The sequence below is a fragment of the Artemia sp. Qi Xiang Cuo genome, chromosome 17, assembly GCF_049724085.1.
Source record: "Artemia sp. Qi Xiang Cuo chromosome 17, ASM4972408v1, whole genome shotgun sequence".
NCBI lineage: Eukaryota > Metazoa > Arthropoda > Branchiopoda > Anostraca > Artemiidae > Artemia > Artemia sp. Qi Xiang Cuo.
In genome coordinates, this window is record NC_142810.1 from 17,651,932 (window position 1) to 17,671,814 (window position 19,883).

The 19,883-nt window shown below is 34.1% G+C and overlaps 1 protein-coding gene and 1 non-coding gene across 8 annotated transcripts in view; both read left to right on the top strand.

Moving 5' to 3' along the window:
* PICK1 (protein interacting with PRKCA 1) overlaps positions 1–13,708 on the top strand; it is a 134,445-nt gene extending 120,737 nt beyond the window's left edge. For 3 of the 7 annotated variants that reach the window (XM_089103622.1, XM_089103621.1, XM_089103618.1), the window contains exons 9-10: positions 4,673–4,739; positions 13,213–13,707. In XM_089103622.1, coding sequence (XP_088959748.1) covers positions 4,673–4,739; positions 13,213–13,283 — 138 coding nt within the window. In that variant the 3' untranslated portion in view covers positions 13,284–13,707. Of the gene's footprint in view, positions 1–4,672; positions 4,740–12,846; positions 13,192–13,212 lie in introns of those variants that run through there. The other 4 variants (XM_089103625.1, XM_089103623.1, XM_089103620.1 and 1 more) reach the window with 4 other exon arrangements.
* On the top strand, positions 11,883–12,046 carry LOC148941965 (U1 spliceosomal RNA). Its single transcript, XR_016143232.1, has one exon. It is a non-coding gene; the product is annotated as a U1 spliceosomal RNA (small nuclear RNA).
* Positions 13,709–19,883: the final 6,175 nt, after the last annotated feature.

Genomic DNA, 19,883 nt, shown 5'->3' on the forward strand with positions numbered 1-19,883 from the left:
AGATAAAATAACAGAAAATAGATCAGGAAGGGTTCTAAAGTATTATTATAATGAAATGAGTATGTTGAATTAGTATGTGACTTATGCTATTAGCTGTGAAATAATTAATTTGTATTATCTTATCTGGTCATGGAGAAGATGCTAAATGGACGTATTGTATTGCTAGTGGACGTCAGTTAGAGAGAAGGGGGAGTCTTTCCCCTTTCTAGTTTTATTTCCCCTCCCCCCACCTCTTTCTAAGTTTTGACAAATGCTTTTTGTGGAGTAGTTTCATTGAAAATGCCTCTTTTTGGTTTTTTTTTTGAAAAAAACGACAAATTTTACCCCCTTTAGACATTGAAAAATAAATTACCCTCCCCCCCCTTACTTGTTTTGGATTGACGCCTCCGTACATTAACCATGAATTTTAACTCTGTACATTAACTCAGAACAAATTTGCATTTTAATGCAAGACAAACATTTTGATACCGTTCGCTTTTTCTGCTTATTTCACTTATTTTTTTTTTACAGTTCTATGGTAATTAATATTTCAGTGCAAGACGACAATTTAGTACTCCTCGATAGATGGGACTCAACTCTATCCATAAACGACTTGAATTTATGAGATTCGCTTTACTGTTTTTATGATTCAAACATACGTTGGAAAATGGGACATTTTTGATCCTTTTGAGCAGTTTAGATCATACTCTTAGAAACAGTACAAGAAATACCATAATTTTGATTAGAAACAGTACAAGAAATACCATAATTTTGATTCAATAAATTGATACATAAGCTTTTAGTAAATTCAGGGATATCAGTATTTTGTCCTCTCGATGCAAGTTACAGCTCTATGCTTATTTCATAATCACATGTTGAATAGGGAATATAAAACTCAAGGACCGAAAGGACGCAAAATTTGTTCAAATTTAGGTGATGCATGTTACAACTGTAGGCTTTTCGCAATATTGCATGTTTAAAATTGAACATAACACTAAAAGGCCCAGCGACGCAAAATTTTATTAGCTCAAGTGATGCAAATTAGAGCTGTCGGTTTGCTCTAAAATTGCATGCTTAACAGGGGAAGTACAACGAACAAGGCGGAATTTTCCAAACTCAAACGCTGCAAGTTTCCTCTCTAGGCTTGTTGCAAAATTGCATGTTTAATAGGGAACATACAACACAGGGATGGAACAGACGCAGACTTGAAGCTAAAAATTAACGTATTTAATCAATACGGAAGTATTTTGCGCCAGCTAGCTCAGTTTGACGCTATAATACTTGATTAATGTTAATATCGTATCAACAATAAACGTAAAGACATTTACTTTGAATATTCTTTCTGCTGACGTACTTAAGGGTGGGAGTTCAACCCTATTTAAGGTCGGCGCTTCGGGCATCACCAGTTTTTTCAAATTTTAAATTAGAAACGCTCTTTAAATACTGGGATAAATCTCTACATATATCCTTTTTCCAATTGTACTGACAACCAAGGCTGTATCCGGGGGAAGGGTTGGGGGTTTGAACCCCCCCCCCCCCGAAATGTTTCTCTGACTCGTAAAAACGTAACAAAAATGGATATAAACAAATTTTTCCTGCGTTTTTTTAGTTTTGTTGTGTGTAACCCCCCCCCCCCCCTAAAAAAAATCGTGGATCTGGGTTTGTTGACAACACTATTTACTGTTGTTTATCTTAAGGCCCATTCGCAATGAGGTGTTTTAATAATACTGAGATTTAGCTTGCACTATTTAAAGCCAATCAGATGTTTCATAGAAGTTTTCAGAAATTCCATGAAAAATCTGACGGCCTTAAATTAGCGCTAGCTCAACCTCGATGCTAGGAAAATGGCATTGCACAAAGAATATTTAAAAAAAAAAATCTGATTACCATAAATTAGCGCTAGCTAAATCTTGGTGTTAGTAAAATGTCATGAATGGCCTTTACCGATGTCTAGTCTTTTATCCATTCTTATCTTATTCTCATTTTGGTTTTATAACAGTTTGTGCAGTTCAATTCTCCCTGGTATGTTATTTTTCGGCTGTGTTATTCCGTTCTATGGTTTTAGCTTTTCAAAATAAGATGACAATTTTCTATCGTTCGATCGCTGGAATTCAGCTTCATTCATCTACGGATTCATATTTTGAAATAGGCTGCGTATATCTTTTTTGTTGAAAATATGCTAAATATCGTCAGAAATAAATACGGAATATAGGATTTCTTTCCTTTGGGCTGACCTATATCCAGACAACTTGTTTGTGTTCTCAAATATTGAGATGAACTGCATTGCTTTCATATTGTTTTCTAGTCTTTATATTCTCATTTATTTATATTTTATAAGTAGGCCTACTGTGTCTCGTATATTTCATTTTAATAAATTGATTGAAGGATTGTGTTTTAATTAGATTTAAATTATCAAATACAAAAGTGGCACTTTTGAGTACTATTTGGAACTCACACGGGTGCTATAAGGTATGGTTCACGGAAACTTCGTGTTAACCGAAATTAGCTTTTATATGAGTCCTTATTTGTTTTAGACCATTTGTTCTTATAATTTCCATGGGGAAGAAAATAACCAAAAGAAACATCAGTACATTCAAAATTCGATTTTTCTTGTCTTCCAATATGGGAGAATGCAAACATCTAGGTAAGGGTTTTCTTCGAGAGCTATTTTAATAAAAAACTTTTGTTTTGAATTCACATCAGTGTTTATGGTGTTTCCCGAAAATTTGAAATTCATGATTTGTTAATGTGAGTCCTGAAAATTGGTTTTTGCCTTTGATTAAGGCCGTATCCAGGGGCTAGGGGGTTGGAACTTCCCCCACTCCCGACAAAAACTCTTTGTACCCTAAATTTTGATTACTATGGGACTTTTTCATTGAATCCGAATTTAAAATCAAGCTTCTTAAGGGAGGTTAAGCTTCATTAAATGAGTTTTATCAATTGTTTCCCTATGCAAAGATCTAAAAAAATAAGAGGAGTAGATATTTAATTGGCAGAATGAATTGTTCCTCCACTGGTGTATCTATTATCTGAAAACTGAAAGTACTGTCTCAACCTATCATGAATAATCATAACACTGATTACAACATGATCGTCAATAATAATGTCAGAATCATCAAGCAAACATGTACCTGGTGCCGCATGCAGACTTAAGAATAAAAAAAGTATCTTGGTGTCTGTCTCACTCTGGCTAGCTTCACCTTTTTTTGTTTTTTCTGCTTTCCTAAAAAGCAGCGGCGGGATAATATCTGTTGACTGCTTTTGTTTTTCAAAGGAGCGCTGTCTAAATATAGAGCAATATACCTGCAATTTATTAATTCTTTTTCGCGGTACCTTCATGTGAAAGAGGTGGTCGTAGAAACTTCGGAGGGGGCGCATTCGATACGAAGTCCTAATGGCCTTGTTAAGATTCGAAAATGATTGAAAATAACTACCCTCCTAACGTGCCATTTCTTATACACAACCCTCCCTTAACTCCCCGACACATCTGATCATTTCTTGGGATGGCTATTTATTCAAAATAGTCAAAAGGTCTAATAAGTATGCCTCTGGGGATGATACTCATAGCCCTGGGACAAAGGCTGTGAATAATAAAAATTGCAAATTATTAACTCATAGGCTTTGTAATGAATGAGGGGGGGGGGTCGCTGCATGGTGTGTGATTGGCTCAAAATTTTCCGGTGTTGTTTTCTTGGTCGAGAGGATCAAATAATTTGTTTTGGAAGGGTGGAGTGTATTCGGGGGGCTGGAAATGGACCAGAAAACCTTTGCCTCTAAAGTTAGAAGCCTAAAGTCCTTGTCCAAGAAAAATATATCAAACATTTTTTCCAAGTCTCCCCCTGAAAAACGGAGCCGAAATGTTCCCCTGAATCGGCCTTATGCTTACATTTTAAGTCCTTTGGCTAAGCTAACCACAATTTAGAAAGAAACATGAAAAAATATCCCCCCCCCCCGAAAAAGGACCAGACAAAAGGCCAAAATTTTCCCCAGCCTCTATATGTAAGGGATGGCTGTAGAAACAATTTTTTATATTTCGATTCAAACGAACGTGAGGATTGCTTTCTTGGAGGGGGGGGGGCTGCAGAGTTATCGAGATTTGTAAGCATTAATAAACATTCAGAGCCCTCAAGAAGGAAGGGAGGTCTGGGACTAGTCTTTCTGAGCTTTCAAGCTACTGTCGACTAGCTCTGGCACAGATAAACTTTCCGTGGAATTTAAAAGGTCTTTCAGCATCGGCAAGTTGTCAGTTTGATAATGGTATTTTAGCTGTTAAACTTTACCGCTTCCTCAAATCTTTTGTTTCTTACTGCCTAATAGTATTGATGCCAGCTTTTCCTTCTCTTTCAAAACCGTTTTCTAAGGTTTCTAATCAAGCTAGAAACCTCATTCAGGAAACTAATCGTTCGGGAATCATCCCTATATATTTATTGTTCTGTGTATAGGTTTTACATTTTCTCAGCTTCATGGTGACCTCCCCCAGTCCTTAAGTGTTACACCGTCTTTTACCTCTAAACGAAATAATTATCATCTTCGCTATACAAAAAAATATATATTTAATTCCTTTTACTCCTAGAAAGTCCGATTTTTATCCTACAAACTGACTTTATGGAATTGTGAACCAACTGTTTTTTAAAATTAAGCAGAAAAACAATTACAAACCCACAAAATTAGTAAAATTTTGTATTTTGTTCAGGGCAGTGGTTGGCGAAGTGTGGCTCCAAAGTATCATGTGGCTCTTTGGCTCCTTATGTGCGGCTCAGGTAAGAATATCCACGGAATGCAGAATAAAATTTTTATTAAAAAAAAAACACATCGACTTTGATAAATTAAGATTCTTCTATAAGTCGTGAACATGAATAATTGTTTGTTTTAGCTAAAACTTAGACAGGTAATTAAAATTTTATATAGTTGTAAAAATACGTAACGCAAGTCGAGTTCGATTTTATTAGTTTTCGCAAACGTAAGCACAAGCTTTTTCTAAAGTAGTGAGAGTAAAAATTGGCATCACAGACTAGCAGTTGCAGTTTGAACAGTATTGTCGTTGTTCAGTCCTATTAAAACATATTCGTATTTTTGATCGAGCAGCACCTCCTTCAGGTATTTTATACAATTTCATTTCATCTGTTATGCTTGTTTGTAATTCTAGTATAAAATTTGTAATCGATTTTTTGATAACTTCTGTTTGTCCAAATAATGAAAGTTTTCTTCTATTTTTGGTCAAAATAAAAGTTTTGGTATTCTGGCGATGGAAAAAAAAGTTTTTAGTGCAGTTGAATGTATTAATAAAATTGTATTTTTTAAATATTTTTATCAATTTGATAATGATCATAATTTTTCACTTGAGGCATTAGAAAAAAAAAATATATATTTGGAATATTTTTAACATGGTTGCAAAAAAAAATAATAAAGAAAGAAAAACATAAGATAAAACCGCGAATTTAAAGTTGAGTGGACCGAGAATTTTGCGTTTATTCAAAACTTGAATGGAGACATATCTTATTTGTAAGGAGAAGTCAAATTTAGAAAGACACTTTACAAGAAAGCACGCGTCACTTAGCACTAAATATCCACTGTGAACTAAATAAGTAATTATCCTGCGGGTGCAATGAAAAAAAACAGCTGAGGAACTCCAGAAGAGTCAAAAGCCATCAGCTTTTGCGTTTAATAACTGGATGCAACATTCCAGTAATATTAATAGGGCGAATTTTGTTTTTAGCCAAGAGATTGCACGCCCATCGTTTCTCCAAATACATCCTATCAAGATTTTAAGATAGCTATATTGTTCAGCAATGTTGAAAGTTCCAGTTATTATGTCTATGGGGATGTCAACCCCCCCCCCCCCACAACCCTCAGGGAAAGGGTTATAAACTATTCTAGTTGCCCATTGTTAACATATAAGGTGTTTATGGAAGGGGTGGTCGTATATATTTCGTAGAGTAAATTTGACTAAAAATCGGAAGATCTAGTGCTCTTTTTGAGAGTCAGAAGGGATCGGGGGGCAACTGCTCCCCCCCCCCAGTCTTCTTTTCCCCGAATGTATCCAATCAAAATTTTGAGATAGCCATTTTTTCAAAATAGCCCAAAGATCATTTAAAAATGCCCCCCTACCTCATTCAGCATTTATCTGAAGCCTCACGAAGAGTAACCAGTTTGTCCATTAAAATGTACTTTTTTAGGAATCTACCCCAACCTAAACAATGACTCACCCCTCCCCCTCGTTATAGCTGATACGCAATTACAGATCACAAAACGTATCCTAATTTCATTATAAATAAAGCGAATCAACTTGGTTGAATCCAGCACTGCCACTGCCATTACTTCTTTTGCAACTGGGAGGCCTAAAATATAACTATTTATTCTCTTAAATCAATTAGCTTCTCAGAATTTTAAATTGACTGCAAATTCATCCTCTTCGGGTAAAGTCGTAGTTTGGTGCCCTAAAATAGCAAGAAAACTGCCCCTGGCCCAATCTGTCTGGTCACTTAATCAAGAGCTTTAAATTTACGTCTAAATGAGCTCCCTCCCAATTATCTTGGACCTTCGGTTTGATACAATCACTCCTGGGAAAAAACAAAACAAATAACCCCTATGGTAAGGTTCTCTGATACGATGAATATAATAAAGGGATTTTCAATAAGATCGCTTGCTTTTTCGGGGGTGTTTCTCCTTTTTTCAGAAATCCGCCAAATTTTCTCAGATTTTTGGTTTTGGGTGGGTAACCACCCAAATAAACTGAAATAATTTTATATATTTAGAATCAGAATACGGAAGCAATAAATTTTTCTGTAATTTTGGTTTCAGTTTGATTTTCTTGTAAAATTAAATACATAATAATTAAATACATTATTGAGTTATTAAATTGATCCCTTTGCCAGGAATCCTTGTCGTTTAACATTTACTTTATTTTTTTTCATTTTGCATGCAATTTAATTTCTCTTTTTATTTAATAGTTTTTTCTTAAAAGTACTTAAAAATAAAATTATTCCTCCAAAAAAAATCCTGAAACATATTCCCTATCATCCAACCACCACTGATCTTTTGGCGTTTGCCACCCCCACTCCCTGGAAAACTTTCTGCCGGCGCCCGCGTAGCCTATAGAAAATCAATTGGTGAATTTTCTTTTAAGTAGTATGGTAGCATCTTCATCGCTGTTGTAACCTCTCGTTTCGGTGTTTATATTTTTAGTTTATGATATTTATGTGTTTAAACTCTATTTCAAATTTAGATATATTCTTATATGCTTGAGATTTTAAGCACAATTCTTCCAATATATTTCAAACATATGAATTTATCAAGAAGTTAATCATGAAAATGCAAATTATCATTTGCATACAAATTATCAGATATGAACACAACAACTGCATACAAACTATCATTTAAAGCAAAACACTCATCAAGCCTTCGTGGCGCAATTGGCTAAGGCGCGAATGGAGTGGAAACTATCCCTTTAAAATGGAACAGTACCCTACGAGGCACAAACATTTTTTTTAGACATAGATTGTTTCCCTGTACATAAAGTTTACAATTAGAAACTGCTTAATTTTTTAGACTGCCAAAAGACTCGACAGTTTATAATAACATTTTATAAAGAAAAAAGGTAAAGTTAAAATAAGTAATGTAAAATCTTTTAGCGAAACTAATTAGCTAAATAAGTTAATTAGTACTGATACCCCACCACGGGCGCGTGCGTGAAAAAAATTGTTTTGATGGCCTTCACGTTGCTGAGTGCTTACCAGACAGGTAAGCTGTTAAAAGACAGCAAGTAGCGATACAGAAATTTGCTTTTCTTCGCTGAAAGTTCAGCCACCCATTTGTACATATTTGTTATTTCAAATAGTTCTGAAATACTGGTCTTTCATAATGAAGGGCGTGCTTTAAATCCAAAATGTTGACCTGTTTGTTCTTTTTTAATCAATTATAATTGTCTCAAATAGTTAAACGATTTTAAGATTTCTCAATCAATAATTTACAATTGTATTGTGGATCAGAGTTGAAATGCTTGGTGGTAAAAGTGACTGGCATGGATGAGCCTACGTTTTCAAACAGCTTGTGATAACAAACTGTAATTAAGGAGCGACTCAGCTCGATGCTAACCGAAACTATAAAAAACGGAATTTTGATACTAATAGATACATCGGAAGAATTGCCTTGTTATGCTGATTCCAAATATATATGTTTCATTAAGTTTAGTCTTATCCATGAAAAGCTACGAGCCTGAGAAAATTTGTCTGATTTTCAAAAAAAAAGGGGAAAGATCCTCTAGAAGTCATATAATTTTAATGAAAATCACAACATCAGATTAGCCGTATCAACGAACCATACTGTAGAGGTTTTTCAAGATCCTATCTGCAAAAATGTGGAGTTTTGCAATTTTTGCCAGAAGAAAGATCCCGGATGCGTGTGTATTTGTTTGTTTTTTGTTTTGTTTTTTTCTCAGGGGTGATCATATCAACCCAGTTGGCCTAAAACGTCAGGAAAGGGCTCATTCTAACGGAAATGAAAATTTCTGGTGCTCTTTTTAAGTGACCAAAAAAAATTGAGGCCAACTAGGCTCCCTCCCATGCCACTTTTTTCCCAAAATCGTCCGACCAAAATTTTGAGATAGCTATTTTGTTCAGCACAGTTAAAATGCCCAGTAACTATGTATTCGGAAATAACACGACCTCCCAGAGTCCCTGGAAAAAGGATTTAAGTTATAAAACTTGCCCATTTTGCGGGTGCGGAGGGGAGGAAGAGAATTTTCTGCTGGTGGATTTTTCAAGGGGGGAATTTTCCATGGAGAGGGAAGTTCTCAGGGGGTGACTTTTCAGGGAAAAATTAAACACTGGGGAATTTGCCAGTTACAGTATATACAATTTGCCAGTAAGACATACGAAATGTCTTTATATGTCTCGCTTTCTCTTTACTGATTCAATTTTACGCGTAGAGATGTTAAGGGTAAATTTTTGCCAGGATTGAATTGCCCGATAGATATTTCTGTGAAGAGGCGGATACTTTTCAGTGGATATCCTGGCGTTATTTAAAAAAAGATCAGAAATTAAATAAGATAAACAAGTGTTTTCAACTGAAAGTAAGGAGCAACATTATACCATAAAACAAACATAATTTGTTATGTATATGAGGGGGGTTTTCCCCTCCTCAATACATCGCTCTTTACGCTAAAGGTTAAATTTTATCCCGACTCATTAAAAGCGACTCCTGAAACACAAGGGTCTTTTAATTAGAACAATAAATAACTGTTTTTATTGCCAAAAAGCTTTAGAGTAAAGAGCAAGGTGTTGAAGAGGGGCCACTTCCTCATAACTTCTGCTCATTTTAAGTTTTAATATTTCTCCTTACTTTCAGTTGAAAAAAACTTTTTTTATTTAATCTCTGGACAGGGATAAATCGATCTCAGATATACATTCCCAGGTAATGAGAAATTTGTTGTGTTTTAAATTTATTAAAAAAAAAAAAATAAAAAAAAAAAAACAAGAAAACACGCCACTGTTCAATGACAATTCTTCCAACCTATTTCAAGCAAGTAAGTCATCAAGAAGTTACATTTTTCAAAAAGACCTAAAAGGTCAAGTTTACACGTCGCATTATCCATGGGCGCCAATAAGCTGAATTCCAGGGGGGGGGGGACAAACCTCGTCTAATTGGTACTTTTAATGCTATATAATAGAAATCTCAGAACAAAAATAAAATCAGGCAGCATCATTCAGCCAGGGTGGGGCGGGAGCCCCTCCCCCCATATGGGTGCCCATGGCATTGTCGTCTTAACAGTAACAACAAATTGTATGGTTTTTCTTTTAAACTAAATAATATATGAAATATACAAGAACCCAAAGGGCGACATTACACAATGTGTAGACACGGGTCTACGCAAAAGCTTTTCCCCACAACCAAAAATTACGCTTTTGAGTTCAGGGGCGGGCCCAGGATTTTTCTAAGGGGGGGGGGCACAAAATAAGTTGATCCGAAAAAAAATTTATGGGGGGGGGCGAAATAGGTTGATCCGATAAACTTGCGTTAGGAGCAAATTTAATTAACGCAAATTTGAGTTAATTAAGTAAATTACACTACTTTAGACTACGCTAGGGGGGGGGGCTCCTCGCCCCCCTGGATCCGCCACTGTTTGAGTTACCCCGATTTAGAATATTCTCATGGGTCGGTCAATCAAACTGCAATGGAAAGGCCTCACCCTGGGAGCACCTTCTTCATGATAAAGGAAGTTCTCCAGTCTAGTGAATATAATATGTAAGAATTCGAAACTTTTTTTTTTTTTAATACTGGAAATGAGGAGAATAAATCCTTTCCACTTTTGTCTCTGAGCTGAACAAATAGGGGATGGTGCTTAATATCTGATATAGAACCCAGAATATGAGAGTGCGAATGACCTGTTCAACTTTGGTATTGGGGGTGGGGGTACTGCAAAATCAATTTTTTTCTTTAGAAGTTACTCTCAGTAGTTCCATATTCTAAAACATCATCTCTGATAAATTGTTTTGCAAATGAAAATTTGCAATCAGCTCTTTTTATTGCCCTCGAAGATTTATTCTCCTCATTCCCAATGTTTAAAAAAAATAAGTTTCAGGTTCTTACATATTATACTCACCAGGCTGGAGAACTGCCTTGATCATGAAGTAGACACTTCCAGGGTAAGGCCTTTTTGGAAAAGATAATTTCTTGATAACTGTATATGTTTGAAACAGGTTAGAAGAACTGTCATTGAAAAAGGACATGTTTTCTTGAGTATTTTATTAAAGAAATTGAAAACAAAACTAAATTCTCTTTCCCTAGAGCCTAGGATTGTATATCTGGGGTCGGCTCATCCCTGTATAGGGAAAACCTAAGCTCATCCCTGCAAGTCATTTTTACTATCAATTATTTTAACTCTGATCCACAATACAGTTGTAAATTGTTGATTGATATGTCTCAGAATCGTTAAACTATTTGAGAGAATAATAATTGATTAAAAAAAAATAAATAATTTAACATTTTGAATTGAAAGCACGGCCTTCGTTATGAAAAAGCAGCATTTCAATATTATTTGAAATAACAGGCATTTACAAATGGGTGGCTGAACTTTCAGCGAAGAAAAGCAAATTTCTGCATCGGTACTTGCTGTCTTTTTTCAGCTTACCTGTCTGGTAAGCGCTCAGCAATGTGAAGGCCGTCAAAACAATTGTTTTTTTTTCACGCACGTGCCTGTTGTGGGGTATCAGTACTAGTTTACTTATTTAGCTAATTGGTTTTGCTAAAATATACAACTTTACTTATTTTACCTTTCCTTTTTTACTTATAAAATGTTATTATAAACTGCCCAGTCTTTTGGTAGTCTCAAAATTAACCAATTTCTAATTGTAAATTTTATTTTCAGGGAAACAATCTTTGTCTAAAAAAAAATGATTTTGCCTCGTAGGGAACTTCTCTGTTTTTAAAGGATGGCTTCCATTCTATTCGCGCCTTAACTGATTGTGCCACGTAGGCTTGATGACTTTTTTGCTTTAAATGATATTTGTATGCAGTCGTTGTGTCCATATGTGATAATTTACATGCAAATAATAATTTGTATTTTCTTGATTAATTTCTTGATAAGTTCACATGCTTGAAATATATTGGAAGAATTCAGCCTAAAATCTCAGGCATATAAGAATATATACAATCTAGACTAAAATACCAAGATCGTACATCTCTGATGTACGATCTTGTTGGTATTGAGGGTGGGGGTACTGCAGAATCAATTTGTTTTTTCCTTAGAAGTTCCTCTCAGTAATTCCATATTCTAGAATATCTCATCTTATATTTTTTTTCTTTTGCAAATGAAAATTTGGAATCAGCTATTTTTATTGCCCTCAAAGATCTATTCTGCTCATTCCCAGTACTTAGAAATAATAAATTTCAGATTCTTACATATTATACTCACCAGACTGGAGGACCGCCTTGATCATGAAGGAGGTGCTCCCAGGGTAAGGCCTTCCCATTGCACTTTGGATTGACTGACCCATGAGAATATCCTAAATTTGGGTAACTCTATAGGGCATTTTTTGGTTGTAGGGGGATGCTTTTGTGTGGACCCGTGTCTACACAGTGTAAAATATCATCCTTTGGGTTCTTACATATTTCACATATTATTTAGTTTAAAAGAAAAACTGTACAAGTCGTTTTTTCTGTTAAGACTGTAATGCGACATGTAAACTTGACCTTTTAGGCCTTTTTGAAAAACATAGCTCTTAATAATTTTACATGTTTGAATTAGGTTGGAAGAATTGTCATTGCAAAGTGGCATGTTTTCTTGGGTATTCTATTAAAGAAATTGAAAAAATTCTCATTCCCTGGGAATGTATATCTGGAATCGATTCACCCCTGTCCAGGAAAAACTGAACCTCATCCCTTCAACTCTGATCCATAATACAATTGTAAATTATTGATCGAGAAATCTTAAAATCGTTTAACTATTTGAGACAATTATAATTGATTAAAAAAGAACAAACAGGTCAACATTTTGAATGGAAAGCACGCCCTTCATTATGAAAGACCAGTATTTCAGAACTATTTGCAATAACAAGTATGTACAAATGGGTGGCAGAACTTTCAGCGAAGAAAAACAAATTTCTTTGTCGGTTCCTGCTGTCTTTTTACAGCTTTCCTGTCTTGTAAGCGTTCAGCAACTTGAAGGCCGTCAAAGCAATTTATTTCCACGTACGTGCTTGTGGTGGGTTATCAGCACTAGCTTACTTATTTAGCTAATTAGTTTTGCTGAAAGACTTTACTTTACTGATTTTACCTTTACTTTTTTTTCTTATAAAATATTAGTATAAACTGTCTAGTCTTTTGGTAGTCTCAAAATTAAGCAATTTCTAATCGCAAATTTGTTTTCAGGGAAACAATCTTTGTCTGCAAAAAATGTTTGTGCTTCGTAGGGTACTGTTCCGTTTTTAAGGGATAGTTTCCGCTCTTTTCGCGCCATAGCCAATTGCGCCACGAAGGCTTGATGATTGTTTTGCTTTAAATGATAGTTTGTATGCAGTTGTTGTGTTCATACCCGATAAATTGTATGCAAATGATAATTTGTATTTACTTCATTAATTTCTTGATAAATTCACATGTGTCATGTTTAAAATGTATTGGAAGAATTGTGCCGAAAATCCTAAGTACCGTATATAAGAATATATGCGATTTAGGCTAAAATGTAAATATTGTATATCTCTGATTTAAAAGATATATTCTCTGATTTTGTTTTTTTAGCTGCTCGGATTTTCTCTTTTTTCCCTTTTGTCTCTGAGCTGGAGAAATGGGTGGCTAAGCCTAATAACTGATATGGGACTCAGAATACGAGAAATATTCCTGTGGAAGATGCTCTATCGCGCCTCCTAATTTCTGAGATAGATGCCGATTCGAACGAGAAACGGGGGTCTTTGTCCACACACTATTCAAGAAAATTCAAGCTACAATTGGCTGGCAGGCACAAAATCATCAACAGAGTCTGACTCCGAACTATCTTTCCTAATCAGCACGGTCACCACTCCTCTGAGGAAATTCAGTAATTCTGGAACACCCGTCACGAGCTATCAACAGCCAAAGGTGTCGTTCTAAATGAGACAAAATCGTAATTCCCTCGACAATGCGCAGGGAGATCCTTATTGCATTGTGATATATGTATTGCATTGCTTTTTCTTTTTGGCCTATTGATTTATTTTTATATTATTTATTATTACTGAGATATTTTTTATGGTTGGGTTTCATAAATAAAGAAAAAAAAGAAGAATTGTTCACATTCTTTAATAGGCTACACAAGTTCCAAAATGTAAGCACAAGAAATAAATTGTTGTTTGTTTTAGGTTTTTTCCTACCGTATACAAAAGAAATAAATTATTGTTTGTTTAGGCTTTATGGCCTCTAGATCAAAGAAAAACCACAACAATTTTATTTTAGGTTTCAGAAGTTGCAGGACGCTGAAGGTTTAAATTTGAAAATTGTTTGTTTGTTCGTTTGAGGTTGTTGTTTGTTTGAGGCAGAAGTTTTAAAGGTTGAAAATTTTGTTTGTTTGAGGTTAGTCTGTGTGAGGTTTTAGTATCGCTAGATCAAAGAAAAATCATAATAATTTCATTAGAGGTTCTAGAATTCGGAGGAGGCAGCAAGTATAAAGGATGAAAATTGTTGTTTGAGAGATTTGGTTGTTCGAGGTTTTAGTACCTCTTGATCAAAGAAAAACCATAATAATTTCATTGGAGGTTTTAAAAGTTATAGGTTTGAAGGTTGAAAATTGTTGTTTGTTTCAGGTTTGTCTGTGTGAGGTTTTAGTACCTCTAGATCAAAGGAAATCATATTAATTTCATTAGAGGGTTTAGAAGTAGGAGGAGGCTGGACGTTTTGAAGGTTGGAAACTTCTAATTATCTCTCCTTTATTCTTCATCATTATTTTCTATACTCATCTAAGGGCATTCTTTTTTTTTTTTTTTTTTTTTTTTTTTAATTAGATCCCACCTCCTCTCCTTTCGGTGACATAATAATTTTGGTCACATAATTTAAAAACTTTGATGTCACCTACACTAATTTAAAAATGAGATTTATTTTTTAAATTTGTTATCCAAACAATATTGATGAAAACACACTCTGCTACTATAAATATTTAACATGATCAAAATTTTTAATAAGGATTATTAGCCTTCATTATCATTTTCTGTATTTTTATCCTATATTTTCATTTTTCTTGTTTCGTGCAAAGGTATGAAATGCATTATTATTATCAAATTAAAATGAACCCACCTCATTCAGCAGCCCATTCTCACTTTTAAGTACTTTTTTTTATATATCTGAATTTTTAAAGAAAGTAATTGTTATTTCATAAAGCTTAAGAAATTATTTTCAATCTCCCTCTTATACTAATTAAAATATGAAATATATCCGTTTGTTTGGGCAGAATAGAAGATAAATGGTGTTCAATTTCTCAAGAAGTCCTATAATCCTTCCACCCTTATTTAGGCCCTCTTTCAGGAAAAAATGTCTTATAAACATGCATTTTTGCTATTTTCTAACCTCCCAAGTCGGAAGAATCTAAAATGGCACCCTTTTAGAAAATTGAATTTAAAATTATTGAAAAAGACAAAGTCATATAACATACGGTTCAGAGACAAAGGTGGCATAGTGTTAGACTAAAACGTCAGACAAAAAGAGATATCCAAAGGACGTACACAGGTTACAAAAATAATAAAATATCTAGGCAAATTGCACCGAAAATATTCGAAATTATGAGGAAAATCGTACAAATTGGCTGATTTTAGCATGGGGCTTAGTCCTCAGGATTCCCCTTATGTACGTGCCAGGTTGTAGAAACGGATACCAGGCTGGGGCTGAAGAATATACGGTTGAAGGGACAAAATATCTTCTAAAACATAGCAGAGAATAAACAGCTATTGGATTTCTATGCATCATTTCAAAGGAGAAACTTGATTAACTGGAAACCTGTCTGAATTGAAACAATTGTCCTAGTCCTTTGATATCTTACTTAATATAAATTCCCCTGTATCATCATTTCTTGCTCTGACCAGACTGGCCTCAGTCCACCCCAAGGCTGGCAATTACTTAAATTCTATGCTTCAGGCGCAAAATACCTGCTGCCTTCTCCTTAGTGCTACTGTGACTGCCCTTAAACTCTATTGATGTGTTTGATGTGTTGATATCCCTATTAGCCTCACGTGCGCAAATTTTGTTCTTGGTGTGAAGCTCCATACTATAAGTTGATAACAGCTATTTAATTACCCATTATTAGTGTCTCAACTCAAAATTTTTGGTAACAAGCTTGTTTTAAAAAGCAAATGCTTTTTCTAAATAATCATGAGTAATCAATCGCTAAATGACAGAACCGATTTTTTTTTATTATTCTTTTTGTAGGATACAACTAGAGAAAAAAGAACACATCAGTGTTATCCAAGCTAAAATGCGACTTTCCAAAATTGTTCCAATTTAGGGGGGACATTTCCGATAGAGAAAAAAAAGAAACACATCAGTCTTGTTCGAACTAAAATTTGATCTTCGTTAATTTTCCAAATTCAGGGATGAAAAACTCCGCTCGAGATTTTACCCGTTGAGATTTTGCTGGTATAGCCTACTGTTTGTTCAACTGTTTTTAGCGTTTTGAAGCTCTTTTTTGAAGTTTCCATAAACTTGTTTTTGTCATCATTTTTTACTCTTAAGTTTAGCATGGATAGTAGATACTAGTCCCAAATCATTCTTAATTAGTGATTCTTTCACATTTGAAAATTCGTTTAAAAAGTGTTTTATATTTAATTTTTGGTTAAAAAGTGTTGTAGTTTGCCTTTACTGGATTGCAACAATGGCTGTAAGAATGATGCAGCTATTCTTGCAACAATGAGAAAAAAAGGAAAACATTAGTATTATTGAAGCTAAATGTGACTTTCCTCAATTTTTCAAATTCAGTGCTGAAAATCTCCGCTTGAGATGTTTGCCCATTGTGGCTCCACTGGTATGGCCTGCTATTTATTCAACTGTTTTTGGGGTTTTGAAGTTCTTTTTTTTTAATTTTCTTAAACTTTTTTTCACTATTTTATACATTAAGCGTTAACATGGATAATACTTACTAGGTTTGAATCTGTCTTAAATAGTGTTTTTTTCATGTTTGAAAATTCATTTCAAAAGCATTTTTTGTTACTGTATATTGAGGTTTGCCTTTACTAGGTTGCAACAATTTCTGTAACCATGCTACAGCTTCTTCTGCAGCAATTACAGCAGTATATCACTGATATTTGATATCTCAAATGCTCAATTAAATTTTGTGAAATAGGACATTTTAACTGAAAATTGATGTCTAAAATTTGAACAAAATGAAATCTTTATCAATCATAGCGCAATGTGGTTTACTTTGCAGACTTAATATGACGCTCAATATTTGAATATTTGACAGGGATGTTCAATACGTGATCGAAAAGGCGGTGTCTTTGCAGAGCTTGAATATTTTATTCTTTTTAGCTGGCAGGTAATTCCAGATAATCCTTACTCAGTTTGAATCTTCGTCTTTTCAGAGGCAAAACTACATTATTGCCTGTAGTTAAGAGCCGTAAGGCTTCAATGCTTTATTTTTTTTTCAGAGGCACATTATATGGAAGGGGTTGTTTTATAAACCTCGAAAGGGGCTCAATCCATTGGAAATCAGAGAAAAAAGGAATATTGACGATGATTCCCATATACAAAAGTGTTTTCCTCGTTGTTCAAGCCATGGAGCTGTCCTTGTTGTTTCTGATTATCCTTATGGGATTATGATTAATGGATAATTTTTCTGGGCTTGGTCTGTTTTGGCGGGCGTTCTTGGGCTGGAAGTGCTTCGGTGTAGACTTGGGAAGATGTGTTGGTCCCCGTCCTGCACTGGTATCCGGAATCATTAATTTTCCTGAGGCAAACATAATTTCAATAATTTAAAGAATATGAAAATTGAAACTCGGAATGTTACGACGTTAAAAAATAACTATCGTTTCGACATTTTGACTGACGAATTCAGACGATTCGAGATGGACTTATTAGGAATTTCAGAAACTCGTATCCCAGGGGTAGGAAGCATGAAATTGTTAGGTGATATAAAATTTATTTACTAAGGCAGGAAGGATGGAACACATAGACAAGGAGTAGGGCCCATGAGGAATATGGAAGCTGCTAAGTCTTGTTTAGGCTGGGAAGGTATTAATAATAGAATACTAATCGTTTATTTTATGACTAAAAAGTCCAGGTTATCAGTTATAGTAGTATGTGCCCTGTATAACCGACTGACGGAAATACTAGTGACAAATACTAGTGGCTTCAAGATGAATTTTACTTAGAGCTACAGGAGCAAATAGACAGGGTCCCAGGTTAAAAAATGATGTTTTTATTGGGAGATTTTAACACCCAGGTCGATAGAAATAGGGATAGATGGTATCGTAGTTTAGGTAAATTTGGTGTGAGAAAACAAAACAGTAATGGCTGCAGATTGCTGCAATTTTGTAGGAATATAAATCTAGCTATAATCAATAGAATAGAATACAATTTATTGGCTAAAACAGCATAAAAGGTAGAATAAGTACGTCAGAACAATTACAATGATAAAGCAGATGCTAGGGGATAAACAGTAAAACAAAAAGTTAAAATTGTCAAAATGGAAAATAAAATTGGGGACAAGAGAGTTATAGTGCCTCATGGTCAACATTTGGGGACACAAGTCAAGTTGGGTATTTGGAGCTCTACGAGCATTGAGTCTTGTATTTGGGAGGATTCGGGGATTCTCTTTAAAGGGAGGATAAGACGTCGATGATAGTCAGAACAAAGGTACTTGTGACCAAAGTTCATAGTAAGGATGTGACGTTATAATTCCAATGTAGTAATGTCAAGTCTAGCCAAACCTTCATCGTATGTAGTTTACAAATAGTAGTTTAGAAATAAGTTTTTCAGAAATAAGAACATCCATGTTTAAAATATATCTGATTTTATTAATAATATTTGATTTCTTTTAATAATTGGGATACATTTTCGCATATTTTTTGCATAAAGTCGGGTTTTAGTTTTCAGGAATATGAACATCCCAGTTTAAAATCGATTTTAATAATAACATTTTCTGAGCTAGGTTTCTTAGCTCGTGATAGGAATGTGTTGTCTGAATCTATGATTTAAGATTTTTGGTTTACTATTTAAGACACTTCTGATCTAGATTTTTACCTTTCATAGGCGTGAGTTCCTTGAAATTTATGGTTTGGGTTGTTTGGTTTGATATTTTGGACTTTTCCGAGCTAGATTTCCTAGTATTTCGTAGACGTATGTCTGGTTATGTTAATAATATTTGATTCTCAAATCAAGTTGAGTTTTAATTTTATGAAATAAGAACACCCATGTTTAAAATACATCTGATTCTATTAAAAATATTTGATTTCCTTTAATAATTGGGTACATTTTTGCATATTTCTTTTAATAAAGTCGGGTTTTAGTTTTCAGAAATATGAACATCCCAGTTAAAAAAAACATCTGATTTTATTAATAACATTTTATTAGCTAGGTTTCTTAACCTTTCGTAGGTGTATGTCTTGTTTAATTAACAATATTTGTCATAAATCTGTTTTACAATTTAAAGTACTTATCTTTTTTCACTCACAACATTAATTTACGACTTTTCGCTGGAGCCTTCTGATAATAACTTTAGCTATTAACTTCTTGATTTCCATTAACTCTCTATTAACGTTTTCAATAAAAAAATCTAAAATTATTTCAACGCATTTCTTATTTTCAAAATACAATAATATTAACAACGTGTTTTTCTCAATATTTTTACATAATGATTCAAGCCATTATCACCATTATATTCCACTGTCTCCTTTAAAAGGTCTTGTAGTTCATGTCAATGTTACATCAGAGACCCTTTTTTTTTCTTTTTTTTTAATACTCGACACTGATTGAAGGGCAACTAAACCCTTCTCATGCTTTTGGAATCAGCATACAAAGCCAATCATTTTTATGTATCTTAAATGAATCTAAGTTGGGTACATTTTCGCATATTTTTTTTAATAAAGCTAGATTTTAATTTTCAGAAATATGAACATCACAGTTTAAAAAACATCTGATCTTATTAATAACTTTGATTTTTTTTTTTTAATAAAGTTGGATTTGATCCAAGACCTCATTGAGTACATTTTTGTATATATTTTTTTTAATAAAGTGGGGTTTTAGTTTTCAGAAATATGCACATCCCAGTTTAAAATACATCTGATTTTATTAACAACCTTTGATTTTTTTTTTTAATAAAGCTGGATTTTAATTTTTCAGAAATATGAACATCACAGTTTTAGAAACATCTGATTTTATTAATAACATTAATTTTTTTTAATAAAGTTGGGATCCACCTGAGCCCATCTCAGGTTTTTCCATACCCGAAAATTATGACT